The sequence below is a fragment of the Vicia villosa genome, unplaced genomic scaffold (genome assembly GCF_029867415.1).
Source record: "Vicia villosa cultivar HV-30 ecotype Madison, WI unplaced genomic scaffold, Vvil1.0 ctg.002804F_1_1, whole genome shotgun sequence".
Classification (NCBI taxonomy): domain Eukaryota; kingdom Viridiplantae; phylum Streptophyta; class Magnoliopsida; order Fabales; family Fabaceae; genus Vicia; species Vicia villosa.
In genome coordinates this window covers 206,270-226,963 of record NW_026706036.1, presented here as the reverse complement: position 1 = coordinate 226,963, position 20,694 = coordinate 206,270, and the positions used below count along the sequence as shown (strand labels likewise).

General features: G+C 32.6%; 2 protein-coding genes and 1 pseudogene across 3 annotated transcripts; 1 reads left to right on the top strand and 2 right to left on the bottom strand.

The window, feature by feature from the left end:
* Positions 1-9,987: 9,987 nt before the first annotated feature.
* On the top strand, positions 9,988-13,272 carry LOC131639837 (hydroxyisourate hydrolase-like). 2 transcript variants are annotated; one of them, XM_058910282.1, is made up of 12 exons: positions 9,989-10,355; positions 10,450-10,511; positions 10,654-10,729; positions 10,824-10,895; positions 10,979-11,066; positions 11,156-11,414; positions 11,513-11,628; positions 11,707-11,927; positions 12,149-12,177; positions 12,278-12,365; positions 12,626-12,716; positions 12,875-13,272. In XM_058910282.1, the coding sequence occupies exons 1-12, from the start codon at positions 10,100-10,102 to the stop codon at positions 13,119-13,121; spliced, it is 1,605 nt and encodes a 534-aa protein (XP_058766265.1). In that variant the 5' UTR covers positions 9,989-10,099; the 3' UTR covers positions 13,122-13,272. The 2 variants fall into 2 exon arrangements, with proteins under 2 accessions (XP_058766266.1, XP_058766265.1); XM_058910283.1 differs by lacking the exon at positions 12,149-12,177 and having other exon boundaries at positions 9,988-10,355; positions 11,707-11,956.
* LOC131639839 (uncharacterized) lies at positions 13,233-15,678 on the bottom strand (annotated as a pseudogene).
* Positions 15,679-18,859: 3,181 nt separating this feature from the next.
* LOC131639847 (uncharacterized) lies at positions 18,860-19,377 on the bottom strand. The gene is made up of 2 exons (XM_058910293.1): positions 19,217-19,377; positions 18,860-19,112 (listed from the first exon to the last, which is right to left on the bottom strand). The coding sequence occupies exons 1-2, from the start codon at positions 19,375-19,377 to the stop codon at positions 18,860-18,862; spliced, it is 414 nt and encodes a 137-aa protein (XP_058766276.1).
* Positions 19,378-20,694: the final 1,317 nt, after the last annotated feature.

Sequence of the window (20,694 nt, the reverse complement as noted above, 5' to 3'; positions counted from 1 at the left end):
CTGAGTTTGAAATGAGCATGATGGGAGAACTCAAGTATTTCCTTGGAATACAAATAAATCAAACATCAGAAGGAACGTATGTTCACCAAACCAAGTATGTGAAGGAACTTCTGAAGAAGTTTAATCTTCTAGACTGCAAAGAAGCCAAAACTCCTATGCATCCAACATGCATCCTAGGTAAGGATGAGGTAAGTAAGAAGGTAGATCAGAAGTTATACAGAGGTATGATTGGATCTCTTCTATATTTGACTGCTTCTAGACCTGACATTCTGTTCAGTGTTTGTTTGTGTGCTAGATTCCAATCAGATCCTAGAGAATCTCATTTAACTGCTGTTAAGAGAATTCTAAGGTATCTGAAAGGCACTACTAATGTTGGCTTAGTTTACAGAAAATCTAAAGAATACAACTTAGTAGGATTCTGCGATGCTGACTATGCTGGAGACAGAATTGAAAGAAAGAGTACTTCAGGAAGTTGCCAATTTCTTGGAAGTCATTTGATCTCCTGGTATAGCAAGAAGCAAGCAACTATTGCTCTATCAACAACAGAAGCAGAATATGTCGCTGCTGCTGGTTGCAGTACACAGATGCTCTGGATGAAGAGTCAGTTAGAAGATTATCAGATATATGAGAGTAACATTCCTATATTCTGTGATAATACTTCTGCTATATGTTTATCTAAGAATCCTATTCTTCATTCAAAGGCTAAACATATTGAGATTAAACATCATTTCATAAGGGACTATGTTCAGAAGGGTGTTATATCTTTAAACTTTGTTGATACAGACCATCAATGGGCTGATATCTTTACAAAACCCCTGGCTGAAGATAGGTTTAAGTTCATTCTGAAGAACATCAGTATGGATTTATGCCCAGAATAAGAAGATGAGAAGTTCTTACGTATGAGTATCTTCTGAAATGAATGTGGATTTCTTTTTAAAATCAGAAGTTCTGATTGAAATATTTTAGAAATTATGATTCGGTTATTACTAACGTTTCATTGTCTAAGTTGATTCAGAACCTCTTTTAAAGCAAAACAGCTGTAACGTTTTATCTCGGGATGGTAAGCCTGTCGTTACTGTTCATGGATAAGCGCGCGTGCAGTTGAAGGGACGCCGACCATAGGTAACTGTGCTAGTCACCTCATTTGTCTTTATTATCTCTCCTCATGTCACGTAACATTAAATGCTATCCATCATTTGTTTCATTTTATTTTCTTTTAAATACTCTTCAAACGCTTCTCTTTCCCTCTTATATTTTCTCTATTACACTCTGTCTTTGTTTTTCTTCTCTATCTCTTTGCATTCCTCATCAAGTTTTTTTTCTCTCTCTCTCCTGTTTGTTTTCTCTTGCTCAAACAAAGTTTTTTTTTTATAAAATCCTAGTTCAAACCTATGACTCAAAGGCGGCAGATCTCTGCATATCTCGGGATGGCTCTCCTAATACCTCTCAAGTCAGACCTCTTCTTTGATGTTGTTATCAACTTTCACCCAAAGACAGAAGACTTTCTTGAGTTATGGGAAGAGGTTAAGAATGATATTCTTAACTTCTATGTTAAGAGAAAGCCCCGTTTGCAACAGTAGCTCTCTGTCTGTGAACTGTCCCTCTCTTCCTCTTTGGTCTCTGGGATCTCTCCTACAGTGGAGGTTCTAGTCTGGAAGACAAGAAGACCACCGGGATTCTTGATGGGTTGACACAGAATGTGTCTTGCTAGGGTTTTGTTTTTAATTTTTGTAGTCATTTCCTCTTGGGATGACTTTTTATGTATTTGCTAGGAATGTTTCTCATCTTGTTAAACATAGGAACCTTTTGTAATTTCTTTTGATTATCAATGAAAAGTTTCTTTGTTTTTACATTCCAGTGATTTTATTGGTCGTTTTATTCATCTGAATCTTTTGAAATATTCTTTTTGATGTTATGACAAAAAGGGGGAGAAGATAAATGATAAATGATTTGATTAATCTATCAGTTGCTGGGTAAAGCTCCCACACATTTACTAACAAGAACTGCAAGTTCTATATGGTTTAAGTGCTTTGCAGGTATAAAGAAGTGAAGAGAATCTTCAAAGCAAACACAGAAGCAAAACCATAAGAAGTGTTATTCTGTAAAAAGAATAAACTCATGGAAACTGAAGCAAGCTGAGTGCTATCAAGCTTCAGGAATCAGAAGCAAGAAAGAAGAATAAATCAGAAGCACTGATAATAGAATTTGATCCATATTTGTCTATTTGCTCTGACAAAATTCTATTTGCTCTGACACATTCTTTTAGCCTATATGGCTCTGATACATATCATGTGTTCTAATATACATTTTATGTTCTGACTCGTTCATGCTGACTTTTGTCGTTTAGTTTTTTGTTCTGTAACATTTCAGGATGTAGAGATGCTCTGATGATGCTCTGGTACATTCAACAATGTTCTGATACAAATCTAGCATGAAGTGATGATTGGTAGAAATTCAAAGCTCTGAAGCTATCCGAGGGAAGCAGAAATCAGAAGCTGTGAATGTTCTAAAGATCCAGAAAACTCAAGTTCTGAAGCTGTCCTAAATGGAAGCAGAAATCAGAAGCTGTGAATGTTCTGAAGATCAAAGAAATTCAAGTTCTGAAGCTGTCCTAAATGGAAGCAGAAATCAGAAGCTGTGAATGTTCAGAAGATCAAAGAAATTCAAGTTCTGAAGCTGTCCTAGATGGAAGCAGGAATCAGAAGCTGTGAGTGTTCTAAGGATCTAAAGAAATTCTAGTTCTGAAGCTGTCCAATGGAAGCAGAAGTCAGAAGCTATGAATTCTCTGAAGACAGAAGCTTATATGATCGTCTCTACCGAAATAATCAGGGAAGTCTTTTATTAAAGTTCTTCGAGTATTTATTTCAGGGGGAGATTATTTATCTCAGGGGGAGATTGTTAATCTCAGGGGGAGACATATTCATATGCTTACGCTATAGCTGTGTAATTTGTCTTTTGCCGTCTGCTCTTTCTGATCGCAAATTCATATCATTTATATATGTTTTTGTCATCATCAAAAAGGGGGAGATTGTTAGAACAAGATTTGTTCTGATCAATTATCTTAGTTTTGATGATAACAATAATATGAATTTTGCTTAAGATAATATGGTACTCTAATCCAATGCAATTTCCTTTTCAGGAAATATATAAAGAGTATGCATAATTCAGCGCTCAGAAGCTTTGTCTCAAAGGGTTCAACATGCAACATCAGAACATGGTCTGGCAAGACATCAGAAGATGGTCGAAGCAGAATCAGAACATGGGTCTATGGAAGCATCAAAAGAACATGAGATCAGAAGCACTGAAGTTCTGATGGTATCACGCTCAGAAGCACTTCAAGGTCAGAAGATCAGAAGATGCTTTGCACCAAGCTGTTTGACTCTGATGATATTCAAACGTTGTATTCACAAACATCAGATCAGAAGGAAGTACAAGTGGCAAGCTACGCTGACTGACAAAAGGAACGTTAAAAGCTATTATAGGCTACGTCAGTAGACACAGCGTGAACAAGGCTCGAGGTAGTTGACAAAAGCGTATAACATTAAATGCGATGCTGTACGGAACACGCAAAGCATTAAATGCACTCAACGGTCATCTTCTCCAACGCCTATAAATATGAAGTTCTGATGAGAAGCAAGGTTAATGATTCTAACGATTCTGCACAAAACAACTCATATTAACTTGCTGAAACTCGGTTCTACTCAAAGCTCAGAATCTTCATCTTCATCAAAGCTCACTACATTGCTGTTGTAATATATTAGTGAGATTAAGCTTAAACGTTAAGAGAAATATCACAGTTTGTGATTATAGCTTTTAAGAAGCAATTGTAATACTCTTAGAATTGATTACATTAAGTTGTAAGGAACTAGAGTGATCGTGTGGATCAGAATACTCCAGGAAGTCTTAGAGGTTATCTAAGCAGGTTGTAACTAGAGTGATCGTGTGGATCAGAATACTCTAGAAAGTCTTAGAGGGTATCTAAGCAGTTGTTCCTGGAGTGATCAGTGTGTGATCAGAAGACTCTGGAAGACTTAGTTGCTGACTAAGTGGAGAACCATTGTAATCCGTGCGATTAGTGGATTAAATCCTCAGTTGAGGTAAATCATCTCTGCGGGGGTGGACTGGAGTAGTTTAGTTAACAACGAACCAGGATAAAAATAACTGTGCAATTTATTTTTATCTGTCAAGTTTTTAAAGCTACACTTATTCAAACCCCCCCCCCCCTTTCTAAGTGTTTTTCTATCCTTCAGGGATAACAATAACAAGTTCTATGTTATTCAAGTTCTTGGTTAGCTCTATCAATTCATTCTCTGTATTTGATGCTATGATAGAATTTGAGAAGACTATGATTTGTTGTTTCAGTTAACTAGTTGTGGAACTTCGGTTTAATGCTCCTTTTTGCATTTCTTATGCTATTACCCCTTCTTTTTCTCTTTTGAAATATCAAATGATGGTTGACAAGTAGTTTATTAGTCATCCGTAAAGAAAGTTTGATCGACCTCTTGTTATTCTAGTAGTTTTTTTTTTATTATTCGGATTCAACTACTTTTTCTTACTTTCTAGGTCAAAATTTCTTGCAGAGTTGGATGCTGGTGGTAAGTTCCTTGTTTATAATAGATGGGGAAGAGTAGGCATAAAGGGCCAAGACAAGATACACGGCCCTTACACTACAAATTTAGCCCTACCACTTATGTGTTGGAAGATAAGTACGACGATGATGCATTTGCTATTGCAAAAACAATGCCTATGATACGGCATCTTACAATTTTGAATAATGGACTCACTAACAATGGATTGCTAGCTATTTTAGATGGATGTCCCCTTCTTGAATCTCTTGATATTCGAGGATGTGTTCATCTCGATTTGGATGGAAGTTTGAAAGAAAGATGTAAGCAGATTAAAGAATTAAGTTTTCCATCCGATTCTATTGATCATAAGTTTAACTATGATGATCTAGGACTCCACCTTGAGATGACAATGCGTGAATTAGATCAGTATATTTGAAATATTTTAATGAAAAGATTGTTGTTTTCTAGGGCACTAAGCTCTTAACTGGTTGATTTATATTGCACGCTTGTAATTTGTACTTGCCTTCTCATTTTACTTTTTAACGATTACATAATCTGTTAAATATGCTTTGAACCAACCACAATAATGCACTCTTCAATGGTGTGTAGACTCCAAAGAAATTAAGGAAGGAGATCATAGTTTAGAAACAAATACTTATCATTAATATTCAAACATATCCTTGAAATTTAAAGAAACAAGGCATAAGTAATGCCCAAATATACACGGTCTCAATAAACACCAATCCAAAGAACATAACAGTAACAGAGCCAATTATGCAATCATTTTTCAAAAAGGCAATCATTTTGCCTTTTCAATATTGCTCAAATCCACACGACTTGTTATTATGTATTCCATATATCCCCTAGCTTTTATCTTTTGTGGTGTAATATTTTTTGAACTGATATGAAAAATGTGAAGTAAAGAAGTTTGACCAAATTACATATATAAAATGGAAATTAATCATTTTTTGAGGAAAAAAAAGTTTTACTAATAAGGTATTAGTAGTATGAAAATTATGTTCTAAGTTAAAATGATAATCCACAAAAAAATTTAAGATAGGTCAACACAGGTAAGTTATTATAAAATCACTAATAACTGCAAATATTTAAAAATAAATATGTAGCAAATAACCAACATAATAAATCTAATAGGTTTAATAATTATAAATATTTATAAATATCACTAATAATTATAAACATATACAAATATCACTAATTAAAATTCACTGTAAACTTTACCGCAAGTGTAGTACCTAAAGATTTGTTACAAATATAATTAATATGATACATATAAAGGAGATTTTAACTAATAAGCTAGTTGATATAGAATTTGATTAATGAAAATTTTAATTATTTTATTTAATTAATTTATAATTAAATAAAAATAAAATGGGGAGAGAAGTCGAGAAATTGAACATATTCTCCTAACTTATGGTTAGATGAATAAATTAATTTATAATTAAAAAATTAAAATGAAAAGAATTAATTTATAATTAAAAAAATTAAAGTGAAAAGAGAAGTTGGAGGGAGAAGTTAAAGAAGTTATCATAATTCTCTTGTTATATAATAATACTATCTTAACTACTTCCTCATATAATAATACTATCATAATTTAAATTTAGATCCTAATTCTCTTGCTGCAACCATTGGGACATATATAAAGAGAGACATGTGCAATAGCAGCAGATCTACCATACTTCTATAGCAGTAGATCTACCATACTTCTATAAATAATATGAAATAAATGCATCACAATACATTTATAATTATATGTTGTCTATATCTTGAGATCAAACAAATAATCAGGAAGAAAAATATTCATCACTCACCTCTCCCCTCTTTTAATATTTTACATTTAAAGGTACACAAAATGAATAATGAATCTGTAAAACTGGCGGCTTTACATGTGTATCTAGATCAAATTTAAGTAGTAAGTGAGTGAAGGTTATTCTTGATATTCTGGAGAATCTTTTGAAGCCAGATGTAAATGCATTACTTCATGAGTTTGGTTTTCAGCTTCTTTATGAGTTGTGTGTATTGATCGATTTACATCTGTTCCTACAATGGATCTGTTGGCAAATAACATTTGTTAGCAAATACATTTTTTGAATTCTTTGTTAAGCACCTTGATAGAATTGGCATTGCCCCGCTTCCTAAACATAATAATAACCAGCCGCTTCGTATCAGTTCCCTTCATCAGAGAGTAGGAGTGAACCAAAACCTTAAACCGGACCAACCCACGGATGGGCTACATGAACCCACTTCCGACCATTTGATCCTTCGATTCAGTCGGGTTCGTTTTTTTCGGTTCGACTAAGTACATCGGGTTTTTTCAGTTCAGTCTGTCATTGGGCCTAATCGAATTTCAAGCCCAAATTTAAAAAAAAATGTTCCCTCACAAAAGGTTTTAGGTGGATAAGTGGTGTGTCTCTCACAAAAGTATATAAAATCTCGTTGGGGGTTACTGCCAAGAGGTCGACCTTAGCTTTGGGGCATTCAATGAGCCATTTCTTTACCACGACTCGAAGCTTAAGTCTTATGCAAGTAACCGTAATGAGTTATCGATAAGCTGGACAATCTCAAAGTCTTCATTTGGAGTTGGCCTTAAGGTTAAGTTTGGCCTTTTATTAAATAGGCCTGGTCTAGCCTGACCTTAAATAGGCTAGGCTATAGACCCCTGTAGGTCAGCCTGACCTATTCCCATCCTTAGTTCTTCAGTAAAACCTCATGAATGAGGCGTACCGCTTGCATGTCGACCAAAATAACAACCGATTTGTATGAAATGTTATTATATTTTATGTTTAAATGGATCAGGGAGGCCACCTCATTCGTTGTTGCAAAGAATAACCTCTCAAGGATGTTGTTGTATATGCTATTACATGGGATCACGAGAAAACACACATTGATTGCCCTTTCCTCTTTTACTTCCCCAAAAGAGACCGAGAGCTCAATTATTCCGCATGGAAGGGTGGACGACTCATTGAACGATGACTGAATCTCGCCTCCATATGACTTCATATCTTGATCACGTAACCCTAATCTCTTGAAGATCTCAATGTACAACAGATCACATGAGCTCCCATCATCTGAGGATTCCTGATACTGAATGATTAGCTATAGTGGTGGTTACTACCGACAGAAGTGTCGCATTAGGAGTTCCATCTACTTTCTTGTTATCTCGAAACCCTAGGTTGTGTCTGTCATCTTTCTGCCTTTCATTAGCCACCAAGGAGTTTCACGACGAAGATTTTTCTTCAATGGATAACCACCACCTATTGAATCAATAAAGAAGAAAGGGAAATATATTGAGGACGAGAAATTTATTGTGTTTTTGGCGATCAAATTGATTTTCATCTTCTTCTTCAGGCAAGCCCGTTGTAGTAGTTCATGATTTTTAAATCAAATATCTGATCATGGATTTCGTAGGAATCAATAGTCAATTCCCATATACAATGCCACTATTATGTTATGGAACCAGAAATATGTGATGATATCTTGATGCGGTGGAGCAAGCTTCCGACGCGATAGAGATGAGGCTAACCTACAATGTTAGAACTCCAACGCTCAAGTCTTTTTCTGAGTGAAAAGTAAAGCGAAAGTAAATCATATTTAGAACATACTTCATATATGCGTGTGATCCCTTATATAGGAGGAGTAGCTAAAAATCTTATTGCTTTCTGGAGTGGATGCGAGGAACTGTTGGATGACATCCAATGGTAAAGGACAATCCGTGGTGTGGATCGAATACGAGTCTAAAGGTGGCGTGTGCCTTTCACCTCCTACACCTTAAGACTTTAGATTGTCGACTGAACATTAGATTGATGACCGAACTTTTCCAATATTGAGTCACTAATTGGTCTAAAACATATAATAAAATAATAATATCCTAAGACACACTTTAATGATTCCAAATAAATAAATTCTTTTTAAAAAAATCAATTATTTTAATTTTCATTACATTGAGCATGCATGTTTTTAAAAGAACTTATTTTTTTTAAACTCTTAACGAATGTTGCCTTAGATATGCATTTTTCATCGAATATTAGTAGTACAAGTATTGTGGTTGTCCTTCTCATTGCTGATTGATTGATTGCTCCTAAGATTACCATGCTACTTATCTTTTTATATACAGAATTGAATTCTCTATCATTAAATAGTGATTAGAGGCACATCTCAACCATTCATTGTGATCATTAATTTATAATATTCATTTATTTATTTCATAATCAATAAATTTGAATCATCAAAATTTAATCTAAGAGTCTTCAACACAATGACTAATCTTCACCAATCATATTTAGAACATACTTCATATCTGTGTGTCATCCCTTATATATGAGGAGTGTTGGGGTTGCTTTTCACTAGGGAGTATTGATACATAGTGTATGACTAGACACCTTTGTGAGACACACACCACTTATCCACCTAAAACCTTAAGGTGATAGGTGAGTGAGTTCTCTCACTTATATATATATATATATATATATATATATATATATATATATATATATATATATATATATATATATATATATATTCTTAAGTCGCTATTTCCCCACTTACTCGCACTTGCATTATTATTCTAACACTCTCCCTCAAGTGTGAGTGACAATGCCCCCCCACACACTTGTACCGTCGTTACCTCTTCTTGGACAACAAGACACCTCTTCTTGAATATTTCGATACTAAGCTGGTCCCATTGCTTTCTGGAGTGGTATGCGAGTAACTGTTGGAGTGTTGGATGACATCCAATGGCAAAAGACAATCTGTTGTGTGAATCGAATACGAGTCTAGAAGTGGCATGTGCCTTGCGCCTCATACATCTTATGACTTTTGATTGATGACTGAACTTTTCTGTTATTGAGTCACTAATCGGCCTAAAACATATAATAAAATAATAAAATTTTATGACATGAAAATTAAAATATAATAAAATATGAGTCATGTTAACGTGTATCTCGATGCACTTTTAAAGATTTAAAATAAATGAAATATTTTTTTTCTAAAATTAATTATTTTAATTTTTAATACATTAAATATACGCGTTTCTAAAAGAACTTACTTTTCAAATCGTTAACGAATATTGTCCCATAGAAACTACTTGAATAATGAAATCTTAATTATGGCATGTTTTATCTTAGAACAAATTAAGAAACTCGTATCGAACCGTTGCTAATGATAATGAGTCATTATCATTTTTCATAAAATATTAGTAGTACAAGTATTGTGCTTATCCTTCTCATTGCTGATTGATAGATTGATTGCTCCCTAAGATTACCATGCTACTTATCCTTTTATATACAGAATTGAATTCTCTACCGTTAAATAGTGATTAGAGGCACATCTCAACCATTCATTGTGATCATTAATTTATAATATTCATTTATTTATTTGATGATCTTTGAATTTGAATCATCAAAATTTAATCTAAGAGTCTTCAACACAGTGACTAATCTTCACAAATCATTAGTAATAGCTAAGACAAAAAAAAATCAATAATTGAGTATACCTTTAAAAATGTGCTGTAATTAATGCAATATATGGTTGAGGCTCTTACAAAATTTAAAACGCAAATAATGAAACCAGAAGCATGTTTTGTATCGTGTTTGTTACTTTTTATCCTCAGTTTGGGCGAGGGAGTTCTCGTGAGTTGTGTTGATGATTATAGCAGAAGTGATTTTCCAGTTGATTTTGTTTTTGGTTCAGGCACATCTGCTTATCAAGTGGAAGGAGCTGCTAATGAAGATGGAAGAACTCCTAGCATTTGGGATACCTTAGCACATGCTAGTTCGGTTATTTATTCAATCCTTCTTTTTGTTCATGTTTCATCTTATCATTCTTCTCATCAATTTTAGAATATGATTTGGTTTTGATATTTAAGGGTCTGCACATGGTGATGGTGGAAATGGAGATGTAGCCTGCGACACATACCACAAATACAAGGTAAACAAACAATACACAAAACTTCTATCGTTCTAATTTTGATTTTTCTTAGTAATGCATTCTGTGATTCATTTCTTAGTTTATGGAAGTTTAAATACATGAAAAACATTAGTTGGTTAAGACAATACAAATAATAATGCAGGAAGACGTGCAGCTCATGGTTGAAACAGGCCTTGATGCTTATAGATTTTCCATTTCTTGGTCCAGATTAATACCAAGTACCTTCTACTCAACTTCACCTTTACTACATATCCATACAAACACTCAAATTTTTTGTTTTTTTTTTCTACATATGCTTTTATTTCTCCTCAGATGGTAGAGGACCCGTCAATCCCAAGGGACTACAATACTACAACAATCTCATCAATGAACTCATTAGCAATGGTTTGATACGATTTTCTTAATTTGTTGCAACATAAAATATCTCTTAATTAAGATTTCATTATGCAAGTCTCTCCCTTATGCAGGTATCCAACCACATGTGACACTACACAACTATGATCTTCCACAAGCACTCGAAGATGACTATGAAGGATGGCTTAGTCGTGATGTCATGTATGCTTCTATACTGTATGAATTCTAATGTATAATATAATTAAACTTTTTTGACACAACTGAGAATTATGTTTTGAATGTCGATGCAGAAAAGACTTCGCAAATTATGCAGACGTGTGTTTTAGAGAGTTCGGAGATAGAGTCAAATATTGGACAACTGTGAACGAGCCAAATATTTTTGCCGTAGGTAGTTATGATCAGGGACTAGCCCCACCTCAACGATGCTCTCCTCCATTTTGTATTATACCGAGCTCTAAGGGAAACTCGACATTTGAACCGTACCTGGCTGCACATCATATTTTGTTAGCTCATTCTTCAGCGGTGAGATTGTATAGAAGAAAGTACAGGGTATATCACCTAATCTCTTTTAATATTTATCGACCTACAAAAGCTTTGTAGGCAAGTAATGCTCATGATTCCATAGAGACTAATTAATTACATTGCAGGAGCAACAACATGGATTTGTTGGTATCTCTTTCTATACATTTGGGATAGTTCCTCAGACAAATACAGAGAAAGACAAAGCAGCATGTGAACGAATCCGTACTTTTTATTTTGGTTGGTGAGTTACTGACACTAAGACTGGTTGTAATATTTTCTCTTCTTACCTTAAACATTTTATAAACCTATATTATCACAGGTTTATGGAACCCTTGTTGCACGGGGACTATCCCAATTTGATGAAGGAAAATGCAGGCGCAAGAATACCGGCATTCACAACTCGGGAATCTGAACAAGTTAAGGGTTCCTATGACTTTATTGGCATAATTCACTACAGCGAATTTAATGTATCAGACAATTCTAGTGCCCTGAAGACAGCACTAAGAGATTTCATTGCGGACACGGGTGCAAATCTACTCGGTATGTGTTGGATTTTAATGATTAAAAATGTATAAGCTTGCTGTACTAATTGCATTAACTCCATCTTTTTCATTATGGTTCTGATGTTTTCAACTTGTTGAACTCTAACATCATTTGGCATCTGAGTCCCCTTTTCATAAGTGCACAAAACCATGTCTATAACTTGTCGAATAAATGGTGGAGCAAAATGAATCATCCCCTTGTTTTCCATGGTTTTGCAGCTGTACAGGATATACTTGCAGATAAAGAGGTAACGGTTGAAAAACTTATTACAATTATCATCTTAATTAATAATCGATTCAATCACTGGATTAATTTGCTATACAACTATCTGGCTTGACTTGACTCAGTACCCTATGGCACCATGGGCTTTACAAGAAGTGCTGGAAACATTCAAGACCCTTTATGGCAATCCACCTATGTTCATTCATGAAAATGGTATGTTTACCCTTCATTCACGATTACATTGATTGCAATGAGTCTCTTTTAGGAAATCGTCTTTGGATGTTGGTTAATATTGAATAATAAATTGCAGCGCAGAGGGTTTTCTTTGTCGTAGAGAACCAAATAACTTAATCCCTATGTTGTTGCATATATTTTCAAGTGTTTTCCATCTTTAATTGTATGGAGTTGTAAAATTAAGCTTCAAGGGATCTAACAACGATTTGGTGAACCATTCATAATGCTTGTCTTTTTAGGCCAACGGACAGCAAGCAATGCATCACTCCACGATGTATCAAGGGTGGAATACTTGCGAGCATACATTGGTAGCACGCTCGATTCCTTGAGGTATGTGATTGCCTTTTGAAAAATAGGATCTCAAAAATATCTTTGAAACAAGTTACAGAAGCGGTAAATAATACCATGTCCAAAATACAGTTATGAAAATAGACAACAAAAATAAACACTATACATTGTCTGATCATTTATGTCTTTTTTCCCTTCAGAAATGGATCAAATGTAAAGGGGTATTTTGTGTGGTCTTTCATGGATGCATTTGAGTTATTGGATGGATATAAATCAGGCTTTGGACTATACTCTGTGGATAGGAATGATCCAGAGTTGAGAAGATACCCAAAGCTCTCCGCAAAATGGTATAAGCAATTTTTGAATGGCTCAAGTTCCTCTCTAGTTGGTGCTATCGAACTCAAGGACAATTCATCACTTGCTTCTCTTGGACATACATTTCAGTAGTAGTTTCTATTGAGAGTCATCGTTAAGGACCTGTCTTCCGATGTATGGAAAGAATTCTCAAAACAGGACATATTTGAATAAGTAGAAGAATAATTCCATCTAGAATAAAGATTTGATCCACAAAATTGAGAAAATATGAATGATTTGAATATGTTTCTGTTACTATAATTTAAATTTCAGAAAGAGAAAAACACTTTTTATAGACACATTAATATTAGTTTTTCATATACAAAACAAAGTAAACCCCAGGTAGGGGCAACAAGCCAACAACAATCCAACAATCCAACAGTTACATACTTTCTATCATAAACTACAAAGCAGACATGCCATAGGACAAACCAAGTCATAAACTTTCTGAGAACATTGCTATTTTTCTTTTGCTGAAAGGATTATATGTTTATTTTTGAAGGATATGCCAGTATAGATCAGTGCTTGGTTTTTGGCTTCTTTACAATCATGACGGTGCAATGAGCACAATAGCCACTCACACTACCTAAAACCGCTCTGCATACAATCATGACGGTGCAATGAGCACAATAGCCACTCACACTACCTAAAACCGCTCTGCATATAAAAAGTATAACTGGATTACGAGATTATGAAGTGAAGTAGCTCTGCATATAAAAAGTAAAACTGGATTAGGAGATTATGAAGCAGCCCTCAGCACGGGCTCGCGGCCGTCAGCCTAGGACCCTATAATTTTAGGGGCACCAAATTTTTTTTTACGTATATATATATATATATATATATATATATATATATATATATATATATATATATATATATATATATATATATATATATATATATATATATAAAATTTTCTAATATAAAAATACTTGTTAAATTTTTTTTCGAAAAATAATGGCTAACAAAATTATAGGGCCATTAGAAAGTCAAAATTAATTAAAGAATGTAATTTTCCATAAATAAAATATAGAATAAAATAAAATCAATTAATATATCTATAATTTTAGCAACTAAAAAGTTTAATTAAGACTCTAAAATTAAAATAATGATATAGGGAATATTTTATATTATTGATAATCTGTATTAATAAATTTTGAAAAGCTTTTATTAAATATTTTTTAGGGCAACTAAGTGAGATAAGTAGTATATCCTACGTAGTAATTCAAATTTTGATAAGTCTCTTTATGGTGGTTTATGTTTTGATGTAGTATAAACATTGATTTAAAGATTCATATTTGTATTCTTTTAACATAATGTCAAATGAAAATGTATTTTTATCCAATTATTTCTTTTATCCTTATGTATTTATTGTTAATTTTTTTTTGGAGCATCATTCTTTTGATTCGTTCAAAACACCCAAATTCAAATTAAAGTACCGACCCAGATACGAAGTGAAGTATTTGCTTCAAACAACAATATATGATCATTAAAGAGTTATCTCAATAGATTGAAGTGTTTCAAATTAGTACAACTTACTCAAGTTTTTAACAACTTAATTTTGTGCTTGTGATGATATTGGCTTAATTGAAAATGTTGGATATTCATGGTACTGACAGCATGTATTAACTAGAGCCACATATCAAATTTCTACTATAAGAAAATGTAAGAAAAAAATTACCTTTTAAGAATGGAATTGAAGAGATTAATTTACCTGGAGCCACATATCAATATCAACCAAGGATGATAACTGTGACCAGAATGAACCCGTACCTTTTTATAGCCCCATAACCGTGTAATTTTCCACTGTATCACAGAGAACATCTGTAGCACCACCTCCACTAATACATTATTTACCTAAAAAAATTCAATCATCAATTAATTATACCACATGTGACATTTCCTATATATAAAATACTTAAAATATCATAATACACAATTTAATTAGCCCTAACTATTAGAGATCTGGTTGAATATGTAAACTCAATAACTTCACATCAAAAGCAGACCAGAAAACCAGAAATTCACATAAATTATCCTGATGCATTCAACTATTCAAGCATGGAATTGAAAACAAAAATAGAAATACCGATTTCTTAATGCAAAGCCGTTTATTACAAAAACATCAATAACAATGACAACGATGAATGAAATTGAGAAGGAATTAGGGTTACATATACCAGGACCAGCGAGACTAATAGACAAAGTAGCGGAAGGTCTTGTTAGAGGCACTTTGAGGGGGTTAACGAGGGAGCATATTACACTTGGGACACACTTTTGTGAGAGACACACCACTTGTCCACCTAAAACCTTAAGGTGATAGGTGTGTGAGTTCTCTCACTTATAAAGCGTTCATTATTTCCTTTTCTAACCAATGTGGGATTTCTTCCTTACATTTGCTTTCAATAGGTCTTGCATGAAGAAGAACAAGCTTGAAAACAGGATTGTTGTTATTGAAGAAATGATCGAGAGTCCATTTGAGAGCGTAAGCACTGTGTTCGCTCTCGTCGATTGCAACTATCATCACTGGTTGTGATTTCTCTGGTTGTTGATCTGAACTTGCCATTCTGAAAAGCGTAACAGAATTTTGTTACCGAATTAGTTACCCTTTCTCTCTTCTATATATCTCTTTTACTTCACTTTCTCCAAACGCAACAAAACATGGACGTATATATAAAAAGATTTGTATGTAAATATCGATATGAAACCTTATTTAAGTATCGATATGAAACCTTATCTAATTGATTAATTGTTGGTGAATCAAAATATTTTTTTTGGTTTCTTTTCCTCATCCAATAGAAAGTCAGAAAAATTGGAAGTATAAGAAGAAAAGAAAACACGCCACTAGCTACCAACATGAAATTATAATGTTGTTTGTTTCCTATCCTTGACGAAACATGTTAAAATAAATATTCAAGTAATTTAAACTCGAAATATTTTGTATAGCATCACGAATTGATCCATACAATAAATGTTTCTTACAATCATTTATCATGAGATATTCCAATATCTATTGGTGAATGTATACACTTAGGGTCTGTTTGATTCAATCGAGGGGAGAGATTTTTATCAAGGGGAAGGGAGGGGAGGGGATAGATTTTAATTACATATATGTTTGGTTCAAAATATGAAGGGGGAGGGGAGGGGAGAAATTTTATTTACAAATATATTTGGTTCAGAAGAGGAGGGGAGGTATTTTGAAACTAATTTTTATTTTTAACCTTGTGATTTTACCATAAGATTCACGATATTTACCATTTATAATTTAAATACAAATTCATTGACGAAATATAAGTATTCAACTCTATAACTTAAAAAAAAATTATAAAAACATAACGGTTATAATATATAGTTTTAAAAAAGTATTGAATACAATAAAATCTAACAAAATTATTAGAAACAAAAATATTATAATGATTAAAAATTATAATAATTAAAAAATAACAAAAATATGAAATAAACAAATTTAATTATAATTATAATACGGGTAAATATGTTAATATAATTATAACTAATATAGAGCACCTCCCCTTCCCTCCGAATCCTCCCAAATCGGAGGGAAGCAAAAAGTGGCTCAAAAGGAAATTTGATCCCCTCCATCTACCTCCCACCCCTCTTAAAATTTGAACACGTAAACTATTAAATATCTCCTCCCCTCCCCTCCCCTCCCCTCTATTTATCTCTAACCAAATAGACCCTTAGGGGGAGGGGGAGGTGAGAGATTTTTTTAATTATATATATGTTTGGTTCAAAAGAGGGGAGGGGAAATGAGAAATTTTAATGAAAAATATATTTGGTTCACAAGGGAAGAGGAGAAATTTTATTTACATTTTTATCCTTATGATCTTATATAAATTATATGATATTTAAAAATTAAAAAATTCACAAATATTTTTTGGTAATAACATATGAATAAATAATTAAATAAAAAAATTTATATTGTTGAGTGATTAAAAAATTATAACTTATTATATAAAAATTTTGAATATACTTCTGTGGGATATTGGATCGAACTCTAGTATGGTCGAAGGCAGGGCCGGCCCTGGGCCAGGGCAACCAGGCCCACAGCCCAGGGCCTCAAAAAAAAAATAGGGCCTCAAATTTTTGGTTATGGGTTTTATAAATAAAACATTATATTTTATATAAAGAAGTTGGATTGAGCTATAAACAATATTGTGATTCTAGCCTAGCGGAAGAGTGCGTGTGTCTGTGTTAGAAGGGACTTGAGATCAAATCTCGGTGAGTGCATTTGTTTTGTTTGTATTTTTTTCTCTCTTTTTTGAATGTACTCAAGCGCTGTTGGATGAGTGCCAAATTTGCAACAATTTTCCATCTTTATTGCCATTAAATTTGTTACAGGATACACTTTTTCTTTTTGTTTATTTTGTTTTCTTTTTCAAAAACTAATAAATCTTAATATTAACATATTGATAAATATTACCATCTTTATTGCCATTAAATTTGTTACAGGAAACAGGATACACTTTTTCTTTTTGTTTATTTTGTTTTCTTTTTCAAAAACTAATAAATCTTAATATTAATATATAGATAAATATTACCATCTTTATTGCCATTAAATTTGTTACAGGATACACTTTTTCTTTTTGTTTATTTTGTTTTCTTTTTTAAAAACTAATAAATCTTAATATTAATATATAGATGAATATTAATCTAATAAAAATTCACCTCTTTCTCTCTTCTTCTTTGATAATATTGATTAAAATATGAACTTTTTAAAGAAAATTATATTATATATTAGGGGCCATTTCAATTATTTGCCCAGGGCCTCCAAAAAGTCGGGACCGGCCCTGGTCGAAGGGTAGCTTCTTGGTTCGACATGATTAAGCATGAAGTCGAAGGTTGTTCACATACTTGTGTCGAAGATGCTAGGGTTGTTAGCATGTTAAATTAGGTTTTAGTGTTTAAACCCTAATTTGTTAAGTTAGCTTGTTTATTAAGTTGGCTTGTGTAATGAGCCTTGTGGAAAAAGCCCATTAGTTAGTATGTTAGGTTTTATTATAAATAGCATACTAGTCTCTCATCATTGCTAAGCTGCAAATCCTAATTTAGGGTGAGAGAGGTTATTTGTTATTCTTGTAAACTTGTAATCTTGTTTTAAGAGAAAGTAAAAGAATAGCAGTTATAACCAATTCTTGTGTTCTTTTTATCTTCCCTAATTCCTATTATATTTTGTTCTTGACATCGTTTTTCACAACAACTTCATTAACAATATAATTCTCCAACACAAATTAAACTATGTGTTCATAATAATTTTTAAATTATGATGAACCATCTAATAAAAGAAATACATAAAACAACTTATTATTAAATAACAGAAACATAAAAAAATATATTATATATAATTTATATATAATTTATATAATTTTTATAAAATAAAAAATATTTATATTATTAAATATTATATATAATTTATATTGAATAATAAAAAACAAAAAAATATTTGAAGATGGAGAACAATTATAATAAATTGATGGAAATAACATAGAAAATCACCAAAAAAAAATCAATAGTACAAAAGAAAATGAATAATTTTGAAATATTAAAATAAAATTGAGGATATTATAGTAATTATAATAATTTTTTAAATATCAAAGTTCAGATTCTCTCCTCTCCCCTTTAAATCCCCCAATTTGGGGGACGAAAAAAGTGTGTTTTGGAGAGTTTTCCCCCCTCCCTCCCCTCCCCTCATAAAATTTGAACCAAACACATTTAATTAAAAATATTTTCTTTCATCCCCTCCTCTCCATCTACCTTCTTTTGCAAGGGAATTCCTTCAACGAAACCATATCACACTCTTTCGACTTTGAAAATTATTTGGATTTCACCATTGTCTGGACTTCATTAAAAGTAACAGTACCTTCCTTACTATAAAGAAGGACATCCTTAAAGTGCTTAAAGGATCTGGATAATGAACTCAACAGGAGCAAAACCTTGTCCTCATCATTAATCTTCACTTCAATATTCCCAAGATCATCAATAATCTTTTGAAATTCTGTAAGCTGCTCAACCATGAATTTGTTCTCCACCATTCGGAATGAATATAGTTGTTGTTTCAGATACAACCTGTGAGCCAAAGACTTTGTCATATACAATGATTCAAATTTTAACCACATAGCAACCGTAGTTTCTCCCTGGAGACTTCTCTTAGAACTTTATCCTCGAGGCACAAGATAATGACACTTCTGGCCTTATCCAACATCTCATTCTTATGTACATGTGTAAGCCCTACAGGCATCAACGCTTCACTATTTAAAATTTCTTGCATCTTAATTTTCCACAACTCAAAGTCGTTGTTTCCGAAAAATTTCTCGATCTCCCATCTAACCATGGTGCTCACTTGTAAACAATACCTCTTTGCTCCATGCTCACCACACCACTTGTTGTGAATCTTGTTGTGAATTACGAAAAAATTCAATATCAATTTGTGAGACAAAGAATAGTAGCAACCAAAATAAATGGTCTACTGCAATAATAATCTGTACACAGATAATATAACAGAATAAGACGAGAAAAAAGAAGAAGGTTTGTTTACCCAGTTCGATCAAACGATTACTCTGGGGAAGAGAGCAGCTCTCCAATTCACTATACTCAGAAAGTTGTTACAAGAGATTATAGATGATTTACAAAAAAAATAATCTTCGCAGTTCCCAAAGAACAAACCTTATTTTCTACCTAAGTGTTTCCCAACCTCTCCTACTCTCAAAACCCAAGGTGTTTTGAAGTATTTCCCAATCCCTTTATATAACTCCAAAGGTTTCCCAAAAACTTTTTCCTTTCTAATTTTTTCCTTGGAATTCCCTAAACCCTTATTTCTCTCTTTTTCTCTAAAGCTCTAAAATTGTCATACTATAATAATAGAAAAGATTCATATTTATAATAGTCAAAATCCAACAAATCAATAACAAATCTCAAAACACATCTCCTTAACAACCTTAATTGTTAGAATAAAAGATATTATTATAATCTTATAATATCTCTCAAATATTATAAATATCTTATAGTATCTCTTAGACTATTATAAATATATATATATATATATATATATATATATATATATATATATATATATATATATATATATATATATATATATATATATCTCTTATAATATCTTTTAGAATATTATAAATATATATCTTATAATATCTTTTAAAATATTATAAATATCTTATAGTATTATTTTATATTAATTGATATGATCTTCAAATTAATATAAAATATTCTAACATTAATGAATGGATCAATGAACCGAACCGACCGAGTTCGATACTCGTGAACCGTTCGGACCATAATATTTTTTGACTTTCTGATTTTTGGCAATCTCAAAACATGTTTTCTTTCTCTTCATCAACAAAGGTTTTACGGCATACTTCAACATAGATTTCATTTCCCCCTCCTTGGCACAAAAATATGTCATAGACTCTCTAAAATTGAAACCCTAAAGACTAAATACATTCTTCAATTTATATGTAAAATTCTCAAATCTTAGAATTGCGTCACACTTTAACTTAATTTCATTGTGATAAGCTAATTTATTTGATTTGAAATTCTAGCAGATTGTTTGGATCTTGTTGTTGGTCTTGAAAATGTGTTGCTTTTGTCTGTTTTTTATGGATAGTGTCGTTAGGCCTGAAGGGTGAGCCAC

Coding starts and splice junctions, on each gene's coding strand:
- LOC131639837 (XM_058910283.1), top strand. CDS start 10,100: ATGCAATATATGGTTGAGGCTCTTACAAAATTTAAAACGCAAATAATG. Junction 10,730..10,823: donor TTGGTCCAGATTAATACCAA/GTACCTTCTACT, acceptor ATTTCTCCTCAG/ATGGTAGAGGACCCGTCAAT. Junction 10,896..10,978: donor CAATGAACTCATTAGCAATG/GTTTGATACGAT, acceptor TCCCTTATGCAG/GTATCCAACCACATGTGACA.
- LOC131639847 (XM_058910293.1), bottom strand. CDS start 19,377: ATGGTTAGATGGGAGATCGAGAAATTTTTCGGAAACAACGACTTTGAG. Junction 19,113..19,216: donor GCCAGAAGTGTCATTATCTT/GTGCCTCGAGGA, acceptor TTTGGCTCACAG/GTTGTATCTGAAACAACAAC.